Source organism: Oculina patagonica, chromosome 4 (genome assembly GCF_052425735.1).
Source record: "Oculina patagonica isolate OP01 chromosome 4, crgOcupat, whole genome shotgun sequence".
In the NCBI taxonomy this organism is placed as follows: domain Eukaryota; kingdom Metazoa; phylum Cnidaria; class Anthozoa; order Scleractinia; family Oculinidae; genus Oculina; species Oculina patagonica.
The window spans coordinates 11,780,466-11,799,223 of NC_135761.1; the positions used below are offsets into that span (position 1 = coordinate 11,780,466).

The 18,758-nt window shown below is 37.8% G+C and overlaps 1 protein-coding gene across 4 annotated transcripts in view; it reads left to right on the forward strand.

The window, feature by feature from the left end:
• The window catches only part of LOC144651486 (lysophosphatidylcholine acyltransferase 2-like), a 105,136-nt gene extending 88,309 nt beyond the window's left edge, over positions 1–16,827 (forward strand). Inside the window, exons 1-16 of one of the 4 annotated variants that reach the window (XM_078511432.1) lie at positions 1,795–1,912; positions 3,259–3,305; positions 3,967–4,109; positions 4,792–5,009; positions 5,711–5,842; positions 6,061–6,102; positions 6,507–6,565; positions 6,944–6,978; positions 7,287–7,341; positions 8,197–8,226; positions 8,444–8,496; positions 9,623–9,748; positions 10,605–10,755; positions 13,102–13,200; positions 13,743–13,887; positions 14,405–16,819. In XM_078511432.1, the coding sequence (XP_078367558.1) occupies positions 3,294–3,305; positions 3,967–4,109; positions 4,792–5,009; positions 5,711–5,842; positions 6,061–6,102; positions 6,507–6,565; positions 6,944–6,978; positions 7,287–7,341; positions 8,197–8,226; positions 8,444–8,496; positions 9,623–9,748; positions 10,605–10,755; positions 13,102–13,200; positions 13,743–13,887; positions 14,405–14,541 (1,437 nt within the window). In that variant the 5' untranslated portion in view covers positions 1,795–1,912; positions 3,259–3,293 and the 3' untranslated portion in view covers positions 14,542–16,819. Of the gene's footprint in view, positions 1–1,677; positions 1,913–3,258; positions 3,306–3,910; positions 4,110–4,791; positions 5,010–5,710; positions 5,843–6,060; positions 6,103–6,506; positions 6,566–6,943; positions 6,979–7,286; positions 7,342–8,196; positions 8,227–8,443; positions 8,497–9,622; positions 9,749–10,604; positions 10,756–13,101; positions 13,201–13,742; positions 13,888–14,404 lie in introns of those variants that run through there. The other 3 variants (XM_078511430.1, XM_078511433.1, XM_078511431.1) reach the window with 3 other exon arrangements.
• The last annotated feature ends 1,931 nt before the right edge of the window (positions 16,828–18,758 follow it).

Consider the following 18,758-nt stretch of genomic DNA (forward strand, 5'->3'; position numbering starts at 1 on the left):
GACTACCAGTAGTCTAAAGGGGCGGGGATGCTCGTCGGAAGTTTTGAAAGGAGCTCCTTTAATAAGAGACCAATCTGGTCATGGCTGTAGCTTTTTGTGACCCCTAACAGATACCAAAATACTAAAAATAGAATTTATATTTGTATATTATTTTCGCGTCGAACCTACGAGACCTTGACGGCTAGCTTCCCCACCCCATTCATCCCTCGGGACTTAATTTTTGTGATTTTCAAAAAATCGCGATTTTCATTGTATTTTTTATGTTTATTACGTATTTTTGGTCAAATCGCGAGAATTCAGTCCCGCGAAGTATGCCCGTTCCGTCAGTTTTCGCGAAATTACGTCCCGCAAAAATAAGTAATCAGGTAAATTGAAATCAGTCTTGACTTTCTGAGGGGACTTTAAGGCGAGGCTCGAGTTGATTTGATTTCCCTAATTCTCCGGGAAATCTGTAAGGAAGAAAGGTCAGAGATAATATAAACCATCGCTATGCATTCGTGACTGATCCTCTAGCAGACGTGGGAGAGGGGTGGGTGAATGATGAACGACTATGATACGAATGTCACGTGGTATATCTTGTGTTGATACTCGTCTGAAAAAGGTCCGCAAAAGAACAGATTTTGTTGACTTTGTTTTTTTATATAAAAGTTGTACTGCATGCTAGCATAATCGGCATATTATTTTTGAATTTTGGAAGGAAACCTACATTACCAGGGTCATGTCTTGCTTGGTGTCTTAGATTGATTATTTTCAAGTTCTGGCATGGTTCAGTCTATTTTCACTCCTCTGGGGGAGGGGGAAGAAAAGGTTACCGCAATACTGCCTCGTTCTTCTTCAGTTTTAAAAGACTCTCGCACCGGAAGTAAAGATTGCGTCCTCCCAATTCAACAAAAGGATGTGAAGCAACAGCTTTCGGAGCCTAACTAGCCTCGCACGCAGTCGTTCTTTGGGGCGATCGTGTTTCACTCCTCCCCAGGAGGAGTGAAACACGATCGCCCCAAAGAACGACTGCGTGGGAGGCTAGAGCCTAACCGACGTGAAAAAAAGTCCCATTTCATGATCGCAACAAAAAGTATGAAAAAGTAGCACAATTTAGGTGCGATTGCAGAATACCCGGTCACTTCATTCATATGTGTCAGAACGCTTTAAGAACGAGGCATAACGCAATAGGCACTTTTGTTATTCAATGAGATGCAAAAAAGTGGCGGAGTATTCTGCAATTTAGCCTTTACAAGCATAATCGATGAGGGCCTATCCGATGGTAACATTTTAAGTCGCGTGTTTTGGCAGGAAAATTTTATCGATTTTTTGGACTTTTTAATTGTTACAAAAGGTGGTATATTTGCATCCGGCAGTACAAAGATAATTTGACGAATAGGGATTGAACTAATCGGTTCAAAACTTAGTTCGTTAAGAGACCTCCTCCGCAGTGGTCTCTTTTGTGTTTCGTACCGGCTGGAAAATGGTAATAGATTATAAGAGGTGAAAAGTAAGCACGCGGCGCCTGGAGAGAATCGAAACGAAAACAGGGGACTCTAGGAAGCGCTCCCCCAATTCAATTTTTTGTTGTCCCCCCCTCCCCCAACGCTAAAAGGTCACCCCCTCCCCTCCCCACTCCCCATCCACATATATGGTAAAGATGACCATATTTAGAAGTTATTTATCAAACAGCGAAAGAGGGAAATTGTTTTGAAGTAGAGCAAGAGGTCATCATGTAGATTCTCAATTCGGTTTATAATTAGCTGGTATAATAATTGTCCAATATCCTGGATAGTGTTATTGTTAATAAGTTTAAAAAATGTCTGCAAGACCAAAAGGAAAGGTGCTTTTGCGCGCCAAATCGCTGGTTGAACCCGATGTACAGAACCCATTCTCGTATCGGCTGCAACTCTCTGCTTGCGATAAAGTGAAGGTGAGCTTATTTATTTTAACAAGTTACTAAAGAACTGTTTTTCTCATTCTAGGTCGCAGAAAGATCTTTAAGGCCATATGAGTATCAAAAGCTGTACGATAAGCGAAAATAAATTGTATTTGGGAAGACGCAACAATCAAAATGAACGTTTCTTCATCAGCTGTCCAAAAGTAAACAAACTACGAAATGTCTGTGCAAAATAAGTGCAGCATACTTTTGTGCTAGCGCTAAGTTCGGGACGAATTTAGATAACTTTTTGGATTGTTTTTTAGCTTTACAAATGAAATTATTTTTAAACTGGAAAACAACTAGCTATGCTTTGTGAAGGTCTTGTTTACTTGTTATAAAAACCCCAAGATCTGCTAAAATTAATTTGAAAATTTACTTTGTTTTTAAAGGCTCAATGTTTATACACCTAAAATGCTTTATTACCACCACCACCAACAAAACTTTTTGTGCTAACAATATTATGCAGTGTTTTCTGTGCTTGCACATATAAGTACGTATATACTTTTCAGCTTTTCATGCAAATAATCTGGCATAACATCCCGGGGGGGTACTCCCACATGTGGCCTATATAGGTATGTGCCGCCCGATAGGGTATGGTTTTTGAGGTTCTCGGTCCTTAAATAGGGTATCATTTTTGCTCCTTTTGGCAATGTGTTCCCGGTGTGATCCTTAGATAGGGTACCTAAATTCTATTAGCTAAAATAAACGCCCAGCTAAACGAAAAAAAGATATCTTAAAACTGAATTTTCTGTTCACGTATTAGAAAAGCGATTTTATAAAGATTTGTGTCTTGCCGTGCGCGGTTAGCCGTTATTTGGGTTGTCACGGAACGCTTCTCCTCCCCTTGAATAGGGTGTCATTTTTTGGCTTGGACCTTAAAAAGGGTATCAATTTTCACTTTCTTTATCCTTAAATAGGGTCAGGGTTTAAGAACCTTGGCGGCACACCCCTATCCGAAATTTATGGGAGTACCCCCCCCCCCCCGGGCATAACATGCATGTACAATACATATTTTAGGGTTTAGAGTAGCAGTTGTTTGACTTCTCCGAATCAAGAAATGTATTTAAACTAAAACCAGTACAGTGACATGGGGGTGGGCGAGGGGGGGGGGGGGGGGTGCACTGTCTGCAATTTTGGTTGGGGGTTTCCAGCACGCTTCCAGAAACTCTTAATATGTTATTTCACAACAAAATATACGACTTCCCTGCCCCTACCCAGTATTTCAGACGCCAAAATCTATACCGTATTTACCAACACTTTAATAATAACAATCATAAAAATAGTTTCTTGCAAAAATAACACATAAATTAAAGTTGTAGTCTCCTATAATTTTGCAGCTGTTATTTGGGATGCCACACAACACTTCCAAATAATGGCTGCAAAGGTAAAGGTCTCTAACCTTTAAAAATTGCCAACCAGAATGCACAAACCATACCCTATTTCAGACCAGAATGGCTTGCAAAACCATACCCTATGGTGCCAGCACATGACATATATATTTTTTTTCCCCTTTTATAGATGATCAAAGAAATAATGCTCTTTGGTGTGTCTATTTTGCATTGTTGATAACAGTGACCGGATGTCCCAAGGGAGTGACATTCATCACATAGCTTTTGTAAAGGAGTACCCCCCTCCCCAAGTACAGAGACTAGAAGCATTACTATCCCCTCTCCCCCCTAAATGGTATGCTAGTCCATTGCTGGTTACCATCTTCCCTCCTCCCTTCATGCAAATTTGTCAAGAATACCTGTACTCCTGATCAGCCTGTGGGTAGGGAAAGTCAATGTGAGACTTGTAACATGGATTGGCCACGGCTCAAACTAGACCAGCCCTCTCAATCTAGAATTGAAAATATACTAACCAAAGTAACTTTTGAAAGTGATTTGATCGGTTGTTTGTAGCCTTGTTAATTTGTAAACCAAAAAAAACTCGAGTTACTACATTTGTCCAGACCTGAGCTTTAATACGTAACTGTGTCTATTTTTGCAGACCATGCTTATTATTACAGCCTGAGCCAGACCTGTTTGCTGATTTTGTTATTTCAGGTTGCAATTCTTAGTATCACACTGTTTCCAATCAGGCTTCTCTGCTTGTTCCTTCTTGTACTTTTGGCCAGTTTAATAGCATCACTGACAACCATGTGCATGAAGAAAGAGGAAGAACCTCAACCATTGTCAGGATGTCGAAGGTATAATTTTGGCTTTGAGTGAATGTTATCAGCTCTTGCAGTCAATATTATACCTTATGCAACAAATTACCAGATGCCCAAATGTGTGGTTCCAGAAATATCCATACCCCCACCATGGAGAAATTCCAGGGGTTGGGGGGGGAGGGTCAAAGGCCCGGGAAATTCTTTAAATTGGGGGGGGGGGGTGTTGCCAGTGAAATTATGTTTCCAGACAGTCAAGTTTGATGCAGGGCAAGCTAGTTTCATTTACATTTAGCGGTTTTCTTAAAGCAATTGGAATGAAAGGGGAAAGATTGTTATACATCAAGGGTATTTGACAAGTAACTACCAGATATTTTTTCTGTTTACTTTTGACGAAATTTCTATAATATTATTTATTTTTGTCTTTAACAGCACATGTATGTATCGTTTTACGATATCTTCCGATCGATCGGTTATACACTATAGTCATGTTTACTAGAGAAGCGGCCTAACATTTAGAGTATATCCTTTTATTTTTTTTTTTTATCAGAGGGGCTGGGGGTATGCAAACTACTTCAGTCTGGAAATTCTGGGGGTGTGGGTTTTTTTTTTCCTTTGCAAAAACGGAAATTCTGCAGAGGTGGGGGTCAATCTTTTGCAACTCCCCTTAAGTAGACGGTCGTGTGATTTAATAATGACAGAGTTAATTTATTTTTTCTAGGATCATGAGAAAGCCATTACGAGGGATTGCTCGTGCAATGCTGTTCTGCATGGGTTTTCACTGGATAAAAGTAAAAGGCAAACTCAGCAGCTCAGAAGAGGCTCCAATACTTGCAGTAGCTCCACATTCATCTTTTATTGATGCTTTGGCATTAAGTGTCATTTGCTTGCCTTCTGGAGTTTCTCGGAAGGAAAATGATTCAATACCACTTATAGGAGGTGTGTTTTGAAATTATGTTGACTGCAGCCCAGTGTGATCGATGCATTGCGTGATGCGCAGAACAAGTGCGCAGTAGCAATAGGAGGCACCGTCCTTAAGACATTTAAAAATGTAACGATAACAATATTAAAGATGTATCTTCATAGCTTCTTCAATTTCTATCGGGTGGAGAATCATGGGTTGCCACAGGTCAGGAAATGGTCAGGGAAATATGAAATTCTTGAAAGTCAGGGAAAAGTAATGGAATTTTGTTTTGAGTCAGGGAATGACATTTTTGAAGAATAATCATGGAAAATCATTTACACCTCTGATATAATGCCATTGAATGCTGGAAGAAACATTTTAGGTCAATGTGATCTCCGTGGAGGTTGGAAGCCATTACTATATCTGACATTTTGTATTTATGGTCAGGGAAGTTTTTTGTGAGGGAAATAAAGTAAGGGAATTTTAAAACCTGTTATCTGTGTCAACCATAGGAATAATTTTCAACCTTAGATGGGCCGTGTAGTAAGTAAATTAAAAGTTATATCTTATTAGCTTATAATCTTTGATTATGCCCATGCTGACCTGTCTTGTTACAATCTTAGTTTAACTTTTTGTTACAGAAAATTTGTTTTTATCAGACATGCTTTTTATCAATGATGCTAGTCCAATGACTAGACACTGAGTTATTTTTTAGTTTATTATTTGTTTTTCACAGCTTGTATCCGTGCAACTCAACCTGTGTATGTGTCAAGAACAGATCCAGATTCACGGAAGAAGACAATTTCCGAAATCAAAAGACGAGCTAATTCTGGTGGAAAGTGGCCTCATATAGTAATATTTCCAGAAGGTGAGTACCGGGTAGTTTGCATCATGATTATGAATTGTCGAACAAGAAGCTTGTTTTCATGTTTTTTTACTTGTTGGCAAACGATTTAAATTGCAAGCTACCTGCAGATTTAGAGCAATTTTTTTGCAAGTACAGCATACACATTGAGACATTTTAAGTAATACATATACTGAGCATTTTTTTCTAGTAAGTTTTTAATTTATTATTTATCCTTGCAGGAACCTGTACAAATAGGAAATGCTTGATCACTTTCAAACCAGGTTAGTTATTGAAGCATGAATACCAGTTATGGGTATACCCCAGTCCATACAATGGGGATATGTTGCATTTCATTTACAGGCATACATTAAGCAACAGCTTTGCAGGGATGTAAATAATAGCCGGAAGGCGGAAAATAACCACCTGAGGACTTGGTTTTTTCGGCTTATAGACTGTATCTGGTAAGATCTTTCTTATAAATTATGTGACCCACATTTTCCACCTAAGCCTGATCAAGAAAATTTTGCCTGTTGGAAATCGTCGCTGCATCTCTGCTTTGTACAGGGAATTTTTTTCTCTTGCTAATGCAAAATCTTTGCTTGGCCAGTTTGTGTACTACAGTTCTGTGCATCCTAATAAAGCGTCTTTTCATTTTGAATAACTCTGTATCTCTCTTTCTTGATAGGAGCATTTTATACAGGCTGTGCAGTCCAACCAGTTGCCTTAAAATATCCCAACAGATTAGTAAGTGATTTCAACCCGTGACGACTGTTCAAATTTAAAATGCATTATATTATTAAAAAACAGACTGAAAATTCAATAGGATGTATATCAGATTAGGCGGCCCCTTGCATGCTAGGTGGATCATGGGAAGAATTCAGTGTGACTTAAAATATTCAAGCAGTGAATACCTTATTAATAATTTTTGTTTTAAAAAAAAAAAAAAAAAAATTTTTTTTTAATCCAAATTGGTATGTGGCAAAATTGCTGACTGCTGGCACATTTTGAGTGGCAGCCTCTGCATGATAGAGGGTGTAATTATATAATGATGTAGTGAGTCTGTAGACTGTCTTTTTGCATTTTGTTAAATTGACTTGTTGTTTGGTGTATACACTCACTCAGGACACTGTAACATGGACTTGGACTGGCCCAAGTGCGTAAGTGGGTTTTTTTATAATATATAATATGTAATTAAAAATAAAATATCTTATATATGATCTACATGTATATGATGTGGTCTGTTTAAAATAATAACAAGTAGTTTAATACTTGTAATTCTGTATTTGACAGAATATCAGTTCTCCTTACTTGTCTTACTGTCATTATGCCTTAAATTTGCATTTCTGTTTTTGATTATTATAGCATTTGTATAGTAGTTTTGTCATCCAGACCAGTTGATGATTTTCTTTGCTCGTCATCTGTCAACTAAACTTTAAAGAAAACCTGTGATAACCTTTTTCTGTAGACTCACCCTTCTTTGGCTAACGCTGTGTCAGTTTCACAACAACATGGAAATAGAGGTAAATATATTTCATTTATGCTCAATTATATATTTTTTGTTTGGCCTTCACTGACATCCCTCTCTCAAGTATTTGCGTTTGCGTCTGCTAGAGTGCTCATAAAACAATGAGACCTGATTGGTATTAGTTACTGTAAGGTGTACAAGTTACTCAGTTTCAACATTACATTATCTTAAACGCAAGTGTGAAACTAACAATTGGTTTTAATAGTTGTGTGTGTTTTTTTTTTTTTTTTTTGTAAAATAAAGTGGCACGCAGAAATATTTGAATAAACTTAGGCTAGAAAATTTGTTGTGAGGGGTGACGTTACAGATAGTGTTCCAAGGTTTTACAATTCTATTGAAAAAAGAAGCCTGAAAACTTGCGGTTTTACAGTAAGCAGGTTTAAGTACAAGGGTGGGGTTCTTAGAGCGGGACTGGCCATGCGTGACAAAAGTAACATATGGATCAATATTTAGGTCAGTGTATCCAGAAATACAGTTATAGAGAAATAAAAGATCTCTCAGTTCCATACGTCCCCCATGGAGGTGATTTTTTCCTAATGACCACCCCTCCCTACCCCACTGAAAATTGCAATTAAGCTTCATACATTTCCTTGGAGTTTTTTGGCCTTTTGAGGCCCCTCCCACTCTCAGGAATTTTCAATCCCCTCTGTGGAGGAGTATGGACATTTTCTGGAACCACACATTTGGACTTGACGGTAGCCTTTGAGTAGGCTTATGGTTGGGTTAAAATTATGCAGGGTAACGTGACTGTTGATGTTCCTAACATCCCACTAAAGACAAAAGTTGCAACATTTCAGACTTCCTGTTTTTGGTTTTCTTTAGCTTGTTTTCAATTTCTTTTACTTGGCAGATTCTGCCGGTATACAAGCCTGACACAGAGGTAAATGATGAAGTAACGTGACTGAGTGCAATAAATATTAATTGTCTTGTGATTTGCTGGTTTTTTTTCCTTGCATTCTTGCTACTGAACACAGATTTTAGTTGTTTGGAAAGTTAGTTTGCATAATAACATTAGTTTGTCATTCATTTTGCATTTGTAAACTTGGTATTTCACTAGTTCATCATAGAAGGCAACTAATTGGTGCTTTTGTTTTTAGGAAATGCATGATGGAAAACTCTTTGCAAGGAATGTTCGTGAGCAAGTAGCAAGGTGTCATTAATATTTTGGCCTTTCTATATCCAGTGTGTAAATCCTTTTTTAGCTGTTTTCAGTTAATTTTTGGTATTTTAAGAAGCTCGTTTTCTTTCCTATTTGTTTGATATTTGTGTTGTTGTTTTTTTCTTTAACAATATACATGCGGTATGTCAGAATTATGCATTAGAATGAAACATTTTGTGAAAGTAGAGTCAGGATAACCTTAAGGTCACGGGGGATACACTGACCATGTATATATTCATAAAGCAAAATAAGTAGACAAATTCTAAAGTCTAGTTTTTCAATTTTAAATTTTTTAGTCTAATTTTTGTATTTTTGTTTTATTAGATAATCATATTTAATTTTTTTACGTTGTAATTTTTAGAATACACGTTCTCTTTTAAACGAGCTCCAGGCTCATAATTTGGTGATATGTGTTTAAATAAAGTACTTACTTAGGGTGGTTCTTTAAAAAGCGCTTTATATTATATCTATAAACGTTTGAAAGTTGATTTCGCTAAAAAATTTTACAGGGAAATTGGGGTATAATGGAAGCGCATAAGGATGGGTTTTATTGAACGAATCGCGCTCTTACGATCTCTTTTGTGATGTGACAACTTAAAAAATCTTCTATCTGGGCTGAATTCTTGGATACAAAATTCAGCTTCTTTTTACGCTTCCGACACAAATGCAAAAAGTATGGCAGTTTTGCTAATTTTCTTCACGGGCTTTGTAGAAAGAACAATGCAGACACGACAGCACTTTGCACTTGCAATAATCGATGCAGAAACATTGCAGGGCCTGTTCATAAATATTTCACGTATTTTTAGTATCAGTCGTCACTTTTCATGCATACACTTTTCATAAATGCATACCGATGAGCGGAACCTGTCCCCCGCGACCTTAAACAATTGAAGATTATTTACTTAAGGACATTTCTCTTGCGATTCCTTTCCGGCATTCTATTGATCAAAGAAAAAAACAAGGAAAAAAGGGAGGACTGTGAAAAGTCTATCGTGTTGGTCTCGTGTTGTAGCCACCAAAGAGCCAACTTTGTCCTGGTCTAGAGTAATTTTAACTTCATTGGTTTTAACATATTTTTGATTATTGTATCTCATTGAGGAATTCCCCTTCCTTGTAGTTACCTGAACGTTCCTGTCACTGAACACACATATGAGGACACTCGGTTGATGGTTCAAGCCTCTAAACAGAACTTACCATCCACGGCAGGCCTGGTGGAATACCAGAAAATAAGCACCAAACTCAGGTGGTTAGATTTTGCTTGCAACTGCGAATAGTATTCGTGAAGATTGTTAAGCCATTTTGGAGCATTTTGACCGTGACAATAAACTGCCACTTGAAGGGACTCAGTTTCAAACTTGATGTCCTTGTTGTTAACGAAGAAATTACTTCTATGAATCTAAATGACAAAACCAAATATGTCTCCTGGGCGTTATAATCAATAGTTACAAAGAGAAGCTGAGACGAGATTAATGATGAAGATGAATCGTTCATTATGTCTTGCGAGCGTGGGACAAGTATATACCGTTTGGGTGCTCTAACTACTGAGCTACGAGAGACTCGATCGTGGTGAGCTGGGTATGTGCATAGCTTATAGCTTAAAATTTACCATCTTTATTATTTTTTATTACAAACTTGATGATTTCGACATTGCTGATCCTAGCAGTATGCAGGACGCGTGTCACATATGAACCTTGTAAATGGCCCAGCTCACAACGGTGCGTCTTTCGTAGCTCAGTTGGTTAGAGCGCCCAACCGGTATCTGGGAGGCCATGGGTTCGATTCCCGTCGGGGCTCAAATTTTTTCTTTGTCCCACGCTCATTGCATAATCTAACATTTCATCTTTATCATTTATCACCGAGCATAAACTTTACTATCTTTGTTATTATTTATACGAGATTAACTTTGAATTAGTCTAGAACAGCTTTTCAAAAACCTGAAACGTAATCTGTATTAATCTTCTCCAATTTTGGCCCATTCATACCTCCTTTTGTATTTGGTTTGTTATTGAAATGTTCCTTCACCACCTTGCCTTGCTCTCATGTTGGTCGTATGAACTGCTGAATTTTAAACCGCTGAGTTGTTTCTCATTTTCTTACAGCATCAAACTAGAAAGCATGAAAGAGCTGCTGGAGAAGTTTGCCGAAATCGATTCCAACAGGGATGGTATGGTCGACTTGAACGAGTTTGCTGAGTACCTCAAATTACCTGTCACGCGTCACGTCAGACATCTCTTCTCACTGTATGACAGGGTGAGTTCATTAGAGAATGTTTAAAGGAAACATCCACTCTTACGACAAGTTGACGTTAAAATAATTAAAATAATGCCTCAATTCCATAATTTACAGAATAAGGGAGAAATGACATTAATAGCAACAAAAAGTGGAAAAGATCGTCACTTTTAAATTTCCCGTGCGTCGCCATTTTGGGTTTTATGACGTGTAATGGTTGCCGCTATTGTTAGAAAGCAGAGGATCTTTTGTGTCAAACAATTGAGCAACCATTACACGTCATAAAATCTAAAATGGTGGCCTGCGGGAGATTAAAAGCCAAAATCCTTTCACTTTTTGTTACTATTTCATGTGATTACTCCCTTGTCCTGTAAAATTTGGAATTTAGCCATTATTTAAACAATTCGACGCCAACTTTTCGTGAGTGTAGGTTCCCTTTAGGCAGAAGTGTTCTGTTGGGGCGAGCCGTTTCAATCGCAACAAGGTTTGGTTGAAGCCTTTTCTGACTATGTTGAAAAGTCCCAATAGAACCGACACTAGCACGTACTTTTACGTCCGTTTTCGGTTGAGGCGGTTGATAGCAGTTCGGTCCTTGTTCTGTTGGGATCAACCGTTTTTTAATTGGTTGGAATCATTGAGTTTTATCATATTCTCCTAGAAGGAAATAACGGTACCGTTTTAGAATGATTGGATTGTTTTAACAAAAGTATTCATGAACTGTTTTTAACTGATAAAAGATGAAAAAGTGTTCTATTGGGAAACTTCGACCAAATCAACCATTTGTATAGGTAATCACATGATTTCGAGTGCAATTTGGGATAAATCAGCACGAGTTAATTTTTCAAAGGCTAACAAAATTGCACGAGCCCGTAGGGCGAGTGCAATTTGTAGTCTTTGAAAAATTGACGAGTGCTGATTTATCCCAAATTGTACGAGAAAAATCATGTGATTACTTGTTAATAATACACATACAAAAATTTCACTTGAAGTGGATGACAAACAAAATGTGTTTAGTGGCTTACCTTTCCGATTCGTTCTTAAAAATAACGGAGTTGCCGGGCTTTGTAAAATCCAGATACCGCTAGGGAATTTTAAAGCTCTCTGTCATGCATTATCAGGTGCTTTTATCCTCATTCAGTTGTATTGGTATGGGCTGAAATGTCCAACTTCAATTCACGCTTGTAATCTTTCTTCTTTACGAGCCGTCGCGAAGTGAATCCACCATTGGTAGCTTTCAGTAGTTTCGTAATGCTTCTCTTGTTCTGTACATACGTCCAATTCCTAGTACTTTGGTTTATATACTTATACCTTTCGTTAAATCGATCAAACGTTCCATGAATCGTTATGTTTTTCCTCTCTCAAACACTCTGACATCGGCCGCCATTTTGTTTTGGCGCGCTTTCCGACTTTCCTGTCAATAAATTTAATTTCAACTTTCTGCACTCAATTTCAACTTTTTGCACTCAATTTCAACTTTCTGCACTGTTTGGGATTAGTTGACGTGCTTTCAGCAAATGAGCATGCAGAAATTTTTGTATGTATATTATTACAGCCGATACAGTTTGATGCCGGTTGAAAAAGTTGCTCAACTAGACCAACTGAAAAGTGTTTTTTTCAATAGAGCACGGAAAACTCAAACATGGTTGACCCCAACAGAACACAACCTAAGTTGTATGTTTACGAGCGGATTACGCCTGTTGTGCAGGTGCACGTGTGCGTTCGTGGGCTCACATATGTACAGCTAAGTCGAGAGAGGTTGTCGGAAAAAAGCACAAAAGTGTACGCGACAAGACCGAAAGGTAGTATGGGTAGAAGAAGAGAGTTACTGCACGTGCTGAATAATATAATAAGATGGCGACATGACAATCGTGGATGTGGAAACAAAGTACTTCTAGCCATGCTGAATTTTGGAAGAATTTTCAAAACTCAAAGACATGCGAAAGTAAACCGTAAAGCTACAAAAAAGGCCTTCTGAGAGGAAAAACAAAATCCTTACCTGACAAAATACAAACTTGTACATTTCCTCTAGGCCAATATGCAAAATTCAAGTGAATACCCAGGCCACTTTTCAGTCTTGTCGCGTGCACTTTTTTGTAAGTACTGCGCGCACAGTCTTCGCAGGGATGTTGCTAGTAGGTGACGTAGGAACATTCAAAGTTCCATGTTTAGTTTGATTGGACAATACTAATCATAAATTCTTCCTTTACTTAAAAAGCATTTGCCAAAGACGACTTTGTTTTCGACATCAAAAGATATTAAGTGGACTATATCACAACAAAGTAATTTGATAAATATTAGAATCGGCATTACAGTAGTGAGTATGTACTATCAATATGTTGACTCGTTGTGCCACTTTTTTTTTTTCAGGACGACTCGGGCCACATAAACTTTCGTGAATTCCTGATAGGCTTGGCGCTTGTGTCGCAACCAGCCAATAATGAAGAAGCCATGCAATTGGCTTTTCAGGTCAGTAATTATTTAGGCCATCAATAGTCCAGTCCCTGAACTCCCTCTTCTGCGCACCCTTTGTAGGGGTTGAACCCACGTGCGAGAAGAGAGAGTTCAGGGACTGGACAAGGCCATCAATAGTTAGAAAAAGATTGTTGTAGTCTCTTCACAGGCCTGCTATTTTCTTTAAGTCCTTTGAAAGCATAGGTAAGGTAGGTAAAGTTTGCGTTCGAGCCTAGTGGCCCATTAGGCCGGAGCTTATCCCGGTTTCCGTAACATGAAGCTACTAGGAGTATTTCTACCTCTCCTTAGAAGGGATGCTAGTCCATCGCAGGGTTACCCCCCAGTAGTAAATTCGCCGGTACCCATTTATACACCTAGGTGGAGAGAGGCACTATGAGAAAGTAAAGTGTCTTGCCCAAGAACACAACACAATGACCCCGGACGGGTCTTGAACCCGGGCTGTTCGATCCAGAGTCCGGCGCGCTAACCATTAGGTCACCGCACCTCAATGCACCACCAGAAACGTCCAGCAAAACTTTTGCTTGATTCTTTTGAAGGCTTTTGATATAGACGGTGATGGAAGAGTGGATGAGACAGATCTGCGTCACATTCTTCAGAGTGCATACCCCTCCATTACGGACCTGAATATCCACTGTTTGTTCAATCAGGTGGATGTGAATCAAAGAGGATCTGTTACATATGGTAAGTGATAGGACGTTTTGAATTGTATTTCTAACTAGTGATATGACTTTGAATTCATTTGACCAGTCATAAGTGTGGGTGTGGAGTTTAAAGGGGCTAGGTCACGGTATTTCAGGTATTTCTATTTATTTTCGTTAATTAAACTAAACTTCAAATTGGCAGAGCAAAAGTCATTTATTGGCAAAATCACGGCCACATAACAAACAAGGATAATTTTCGAGCATTGTAAAATACTCTTTCATACAAATTGAGATAAACTTTAAAAATATCGGGCCGACGTTTTTCAAGTTTACCCCAAAATCCGTTTTAATCTTCTCTTATTTAGCCAACCATGCTCTTTTTGGCCTTTCTGTTTTTCTTTTGAGTTCTTCTACATTTTTAAGCCGTTATTGTGATATCTCAGTTTATTCTATGACCAGTTGGTCAGTACCCCTCCCCCCCCCCCCCCCATTGCCTAAATTGATGAGCTCGCAGTGCAAATCGTGTCATTGCTTAATTTCCTTGTTCTTGTCAACAGAGGAATTTCGAGATTTCTCCATGTCTCATCCAGAATACGCTTTTCTGTTCACACATTACAAGAAAGATCAAACGGAGGGAACAGATACGAGCAGTAATCCAGATCAGGAACACGTTCAGCTTGAGGCACAGGCTTGACAACTGACCGAAATGAAAATTATACACCCGCAACGCGTGCACATAACTGAAGTGTTACAGAATGAATATTTTTTTAAGGGCCGACTTTGACGCATGCGACTTTTATGGCGCACGCTGCTCAATCCATGCAGTTTATATATCATCATCTGTCGTCACGATTGACGTAGAGTTTTAAAACGTTTCAAAATCCTATGAAACTCTTTTTCACGAATGTGACAATCGTAAGCAAGTTATGCTTTGATTTACATAGGACAATTCGTGTGGTAGACTTGACGCATGCGGCAAAGTTGTTCCCCCTTCAAATCGGTCGTTATAATAACATTTTCTTTTGGACTCTATGCATGTCACAATTCACGTATTTTAACCCGTTCATAAAAGTTTATTTATCTATGAAGATATTTTCTTTTTACGCTAACTTATAACGACACACGAGAATGGCGAGTAAAGGCAAGTGATTTTACTTTGTGTTTCCGGTATGATATGCTCGTAGGACAGGGTTTTGATCAAGCGTCGTCAAAAGTCGTATCAAACAAACTCGTTTTAGCGAACAAAAAACCGGCAAACAAACCAACCAAAACAAAAACAAAATAAGTGAGCGCTTGACACTGGTTTATTTTAGACCACTGGCCATTTTCACTTGGAAATGTCCTTTGTATTTATTCGTTTATGGGCCAGGTTGTTCAAAAGCCGATTAATGGAGGGTTCAATTTCCTTGTATAATTTTTTTTATTGCTTTTTGTTTTGTGGAGTTTGTGGAGTAGTCGATGACAAAACTGGAGAACAGAGAAGATAAATTAAAAACCTAACTTAAAAGATAAAAAACTGAAATAAAATTCACGCTTATCCTGGATTAACTTAATCGTGCTCTGATAATCGAGGAAAATGGAAAAACAAAATTAAGTTTTGAAACACGAAAGACAACATAAAACTACAATGCAAGACTAGTTTCATATACTTAGGTCAGTAACTTAAAATTCTGTATATATAAGCTTCTTTCTTTGCTTTGTAAAAAGGTGTAGACTTAAGTTATGTAACCCAAAGTATTTATCTTCCCAAATGTACATTATCATATATAAGGCTTTAAATGTCGTACCAGTTGTATTTTATTTTATTGGTCATACCTATCTTTGTATAGCGCTTACACTCCTTCTTATAAAAGCGTGAACACTAAAAAATATGTCTGGAATGTTTATGTTTAGCCAATCACATGCGAGAACTTCAGACCGCAGAAACCACAAACAACAAATGGGTTTCCATCGGTCACGGAGCAACTTTAGTTCTTATTTTGTTTCAGGATACACGCTCTCTCTTTTTCAGGAATTTAAAGAACTGCTATTCTGTCGTATCGAGGGCCATCCAGAACAAGGTTTCAGGGATTTTTGAAGGAAAAAAAAAGGACGGTTCCTTCAGCGACGTTATACGACATAGTTCAGTGCATGCAGTATGTTGTAGACACGTCTAGACATAAGATGTAAACACGATAAACCAAAAGTAAATACAAAATTGTGGAGTTTTCGTTACTGATTGTAAATCTTTTCGGTAGAACAAGGGATTCGATTTATTTCGGCAAACGATTTCAACCCTAAGGCAATCAGAGGTTCCGTGATCGTAAGACTGCAAACTGTAAAGGCTCCAGACGAAAATTATTCAAAATGTTGCCGTGATAACAGATTGGTGCAAAGTAAACACCTCAATCGCTTGATTTTCGCTTTTCCTTCCCGCTATCGTTTCGCTGATATCGAAGAAACGAACCTTCCTTCTATCAGTGTTTAGGTCTGCTACAATAGTTGGGGTGAGATAAAAACCGGAAAATGCAAGCTTACCTCAGTTCAAATTGTAACATGCCATCAGGCGAACGGTAACTGCAGAAACGAAATCGTTACAATTTTTGAAAATTGGCGGCAACTGGGGCAAATCGTGGCATCGGGCGCATTGGTTTTTCAATTTTTTCTATAAAAAAATCACTCATACATATTCTTCAGTACGGCAGTGAATGTTCTCAAAAAGAAAGGAATTACAATTAGTGTTTCCTTGTAAATTGGAGCGAAACGAGAACCGAATATTGTTCCGTGACCGATGGAAACCCATCATTCGTTGTTTGTGGTTTCTGCGGTCTGAAGTTCTCGCATGTGATTGGTTAAAACACAAAGAACATTCCAGACATATTTTAAGTGTTCACGGTTTAATAAGAAGGAGTGTAAATTATAGCTTGTACAACATTAAAATGTTTCTTCATATTTATTTAGCACCGTAGAGTATATGGTGTCTGTACTGCCTCTACGCAGTGGAGGTAGGAAGGGGCTATGCCAGGGGTTTTCGCAGCCCATGGGGGGGGGGGGGGAGGGGGCACACCCATATGAAATGGACGCGGCTGGTGGTGGAAAACTTGAATTTAACCCCTTAAGGTGGCTGGCGACAGTTTCCAGTACTTTCCAAGACTTAGATTTTGCTGGGTCATTATAGCCGCTCTTTATCAGTTGATACTACAGTCATGGTGTATCTTAAAACACCTTTTACTTTATATTTTGGATTGATCAATTCCATTCCGAATGACTGGAAAGTAACAATTAAAAGAACTCCCCGGGAAACAGCAGAAAATGGAAATCATAAAACAAACATAATTTCTACCAAAAACGTCTACTCCGCTATGTTAAAAAGCGTATTTTTACCCCCAACCGCTGAAAGCAAATTTTTAAGGTACAGTTTTAACCGAACAAACTTAAACAAAGTTTATGAATTACCCTTCCAGATAAAAAATGACATAAAGATATCAATGTTTCAATATAAGCTTATTCATAATATCCTTCCAACAAAAGTAAGCCTTTTTAAAGCCAAAATAGCAGATAGTGATTTATGCCCTTAATGTCTCACTGACAGACACTCTTTAGATCACATGTTCTTACACTGCTCTTCAACTTTATCTTTTTGGAATTTATTTTTAAAACTGGTGGTCCAGCAAAACTAAAGAAAGATCACATTATCAAACAGTATGATGTTTAAACTACACGCTTCTCATTGCGAAATACTCTATATTCTGTAAATGCTTACACGATGAAAAACTATGCTTCGAAAGTTTTCTGTCACTCTTAAAAGAAAGACTTAATATACAAAGAGAAATCGCGATCCAAAATAACAAACTGCCTGAATTCAAAGAAATATATGAAAATCTTTTGTAGTTTTTTTTCTTTGTTGTTTTTTTTTCTCATAAATACAAGTACGTTATCTTTTTTTCAATACTACTATTTCTACGTTTTCTTTGTATCCTTAACGATAAATGTATCTACTGTATGTAAAACAAATCATAAAGCTTGTAAATACCTTTATAATTTGTTATTATTTTTTTCTTTATTCCTGTTAGTTTTTATTGTTTCCTTGTACTGTAAGCCCTAACACCAATAAAGCTTTTTATTGCAAAAAAAAAACAAAAAACAAAAAACAGTACAACCTTCTAAATACACCCTTATTTTTAGCTTTAAGTAATAACTCTAAAACGAGCTCCGTGACCCCTATTTTTTATTATGAAACTTTTGCAAAGGGAAAAAAAAACAAGTCTGCCCCTCGCCGTAGTATTACCTTTGCAAGCACTCTGGTTTTAAAGGAACGCTGCAAGCGTTTTGACTGTGACATCTTTGCTGCTTTGGGAATCCATTGATTGATAAGAAATCTTTACACTTGTGATACAGTCAGGTAATTTGAATTGAATGTTGTAAAACCAAACCCAAACTTATCACTCTAGCATATCACTTAGAACACAAACAATCCAATGAACCAATCAAAATTCGAAGAAAAGTACGTGTTGCTAGCGACAAGCGCGGGAAAACGTACGCAAGCGAGACGCGATTGGTTTTGGTTTTACTTCTGATTGGCTGAGAAAGTGATGCGAGATTTTTAAACAAATCACTTAGCGTAGCAATGCAAAATTAAAGCAAACGCACTTTACTTTCGACACTCGAGTGAAAACCGCTCTATGATGTCAGGAGTTAAAGAATGGCTATTAACGTTAATTAAAATTATGCAAATAACTACTTTGAAAAAATTGTTTTTTTGCGGAAAAATCTCTTGTAGCTCATATACTTTTATATAATAAATTTAACGTGCAGTTTTTTTTAATAAATCCATTCAGAAAGCCAGAAGATTATATATATATATTCATGCATAGGCCCTGATATACGGTTTGTTGTTGTTGCTTTCTTCCTTGAGCCTCGCAGCCAGGCTAA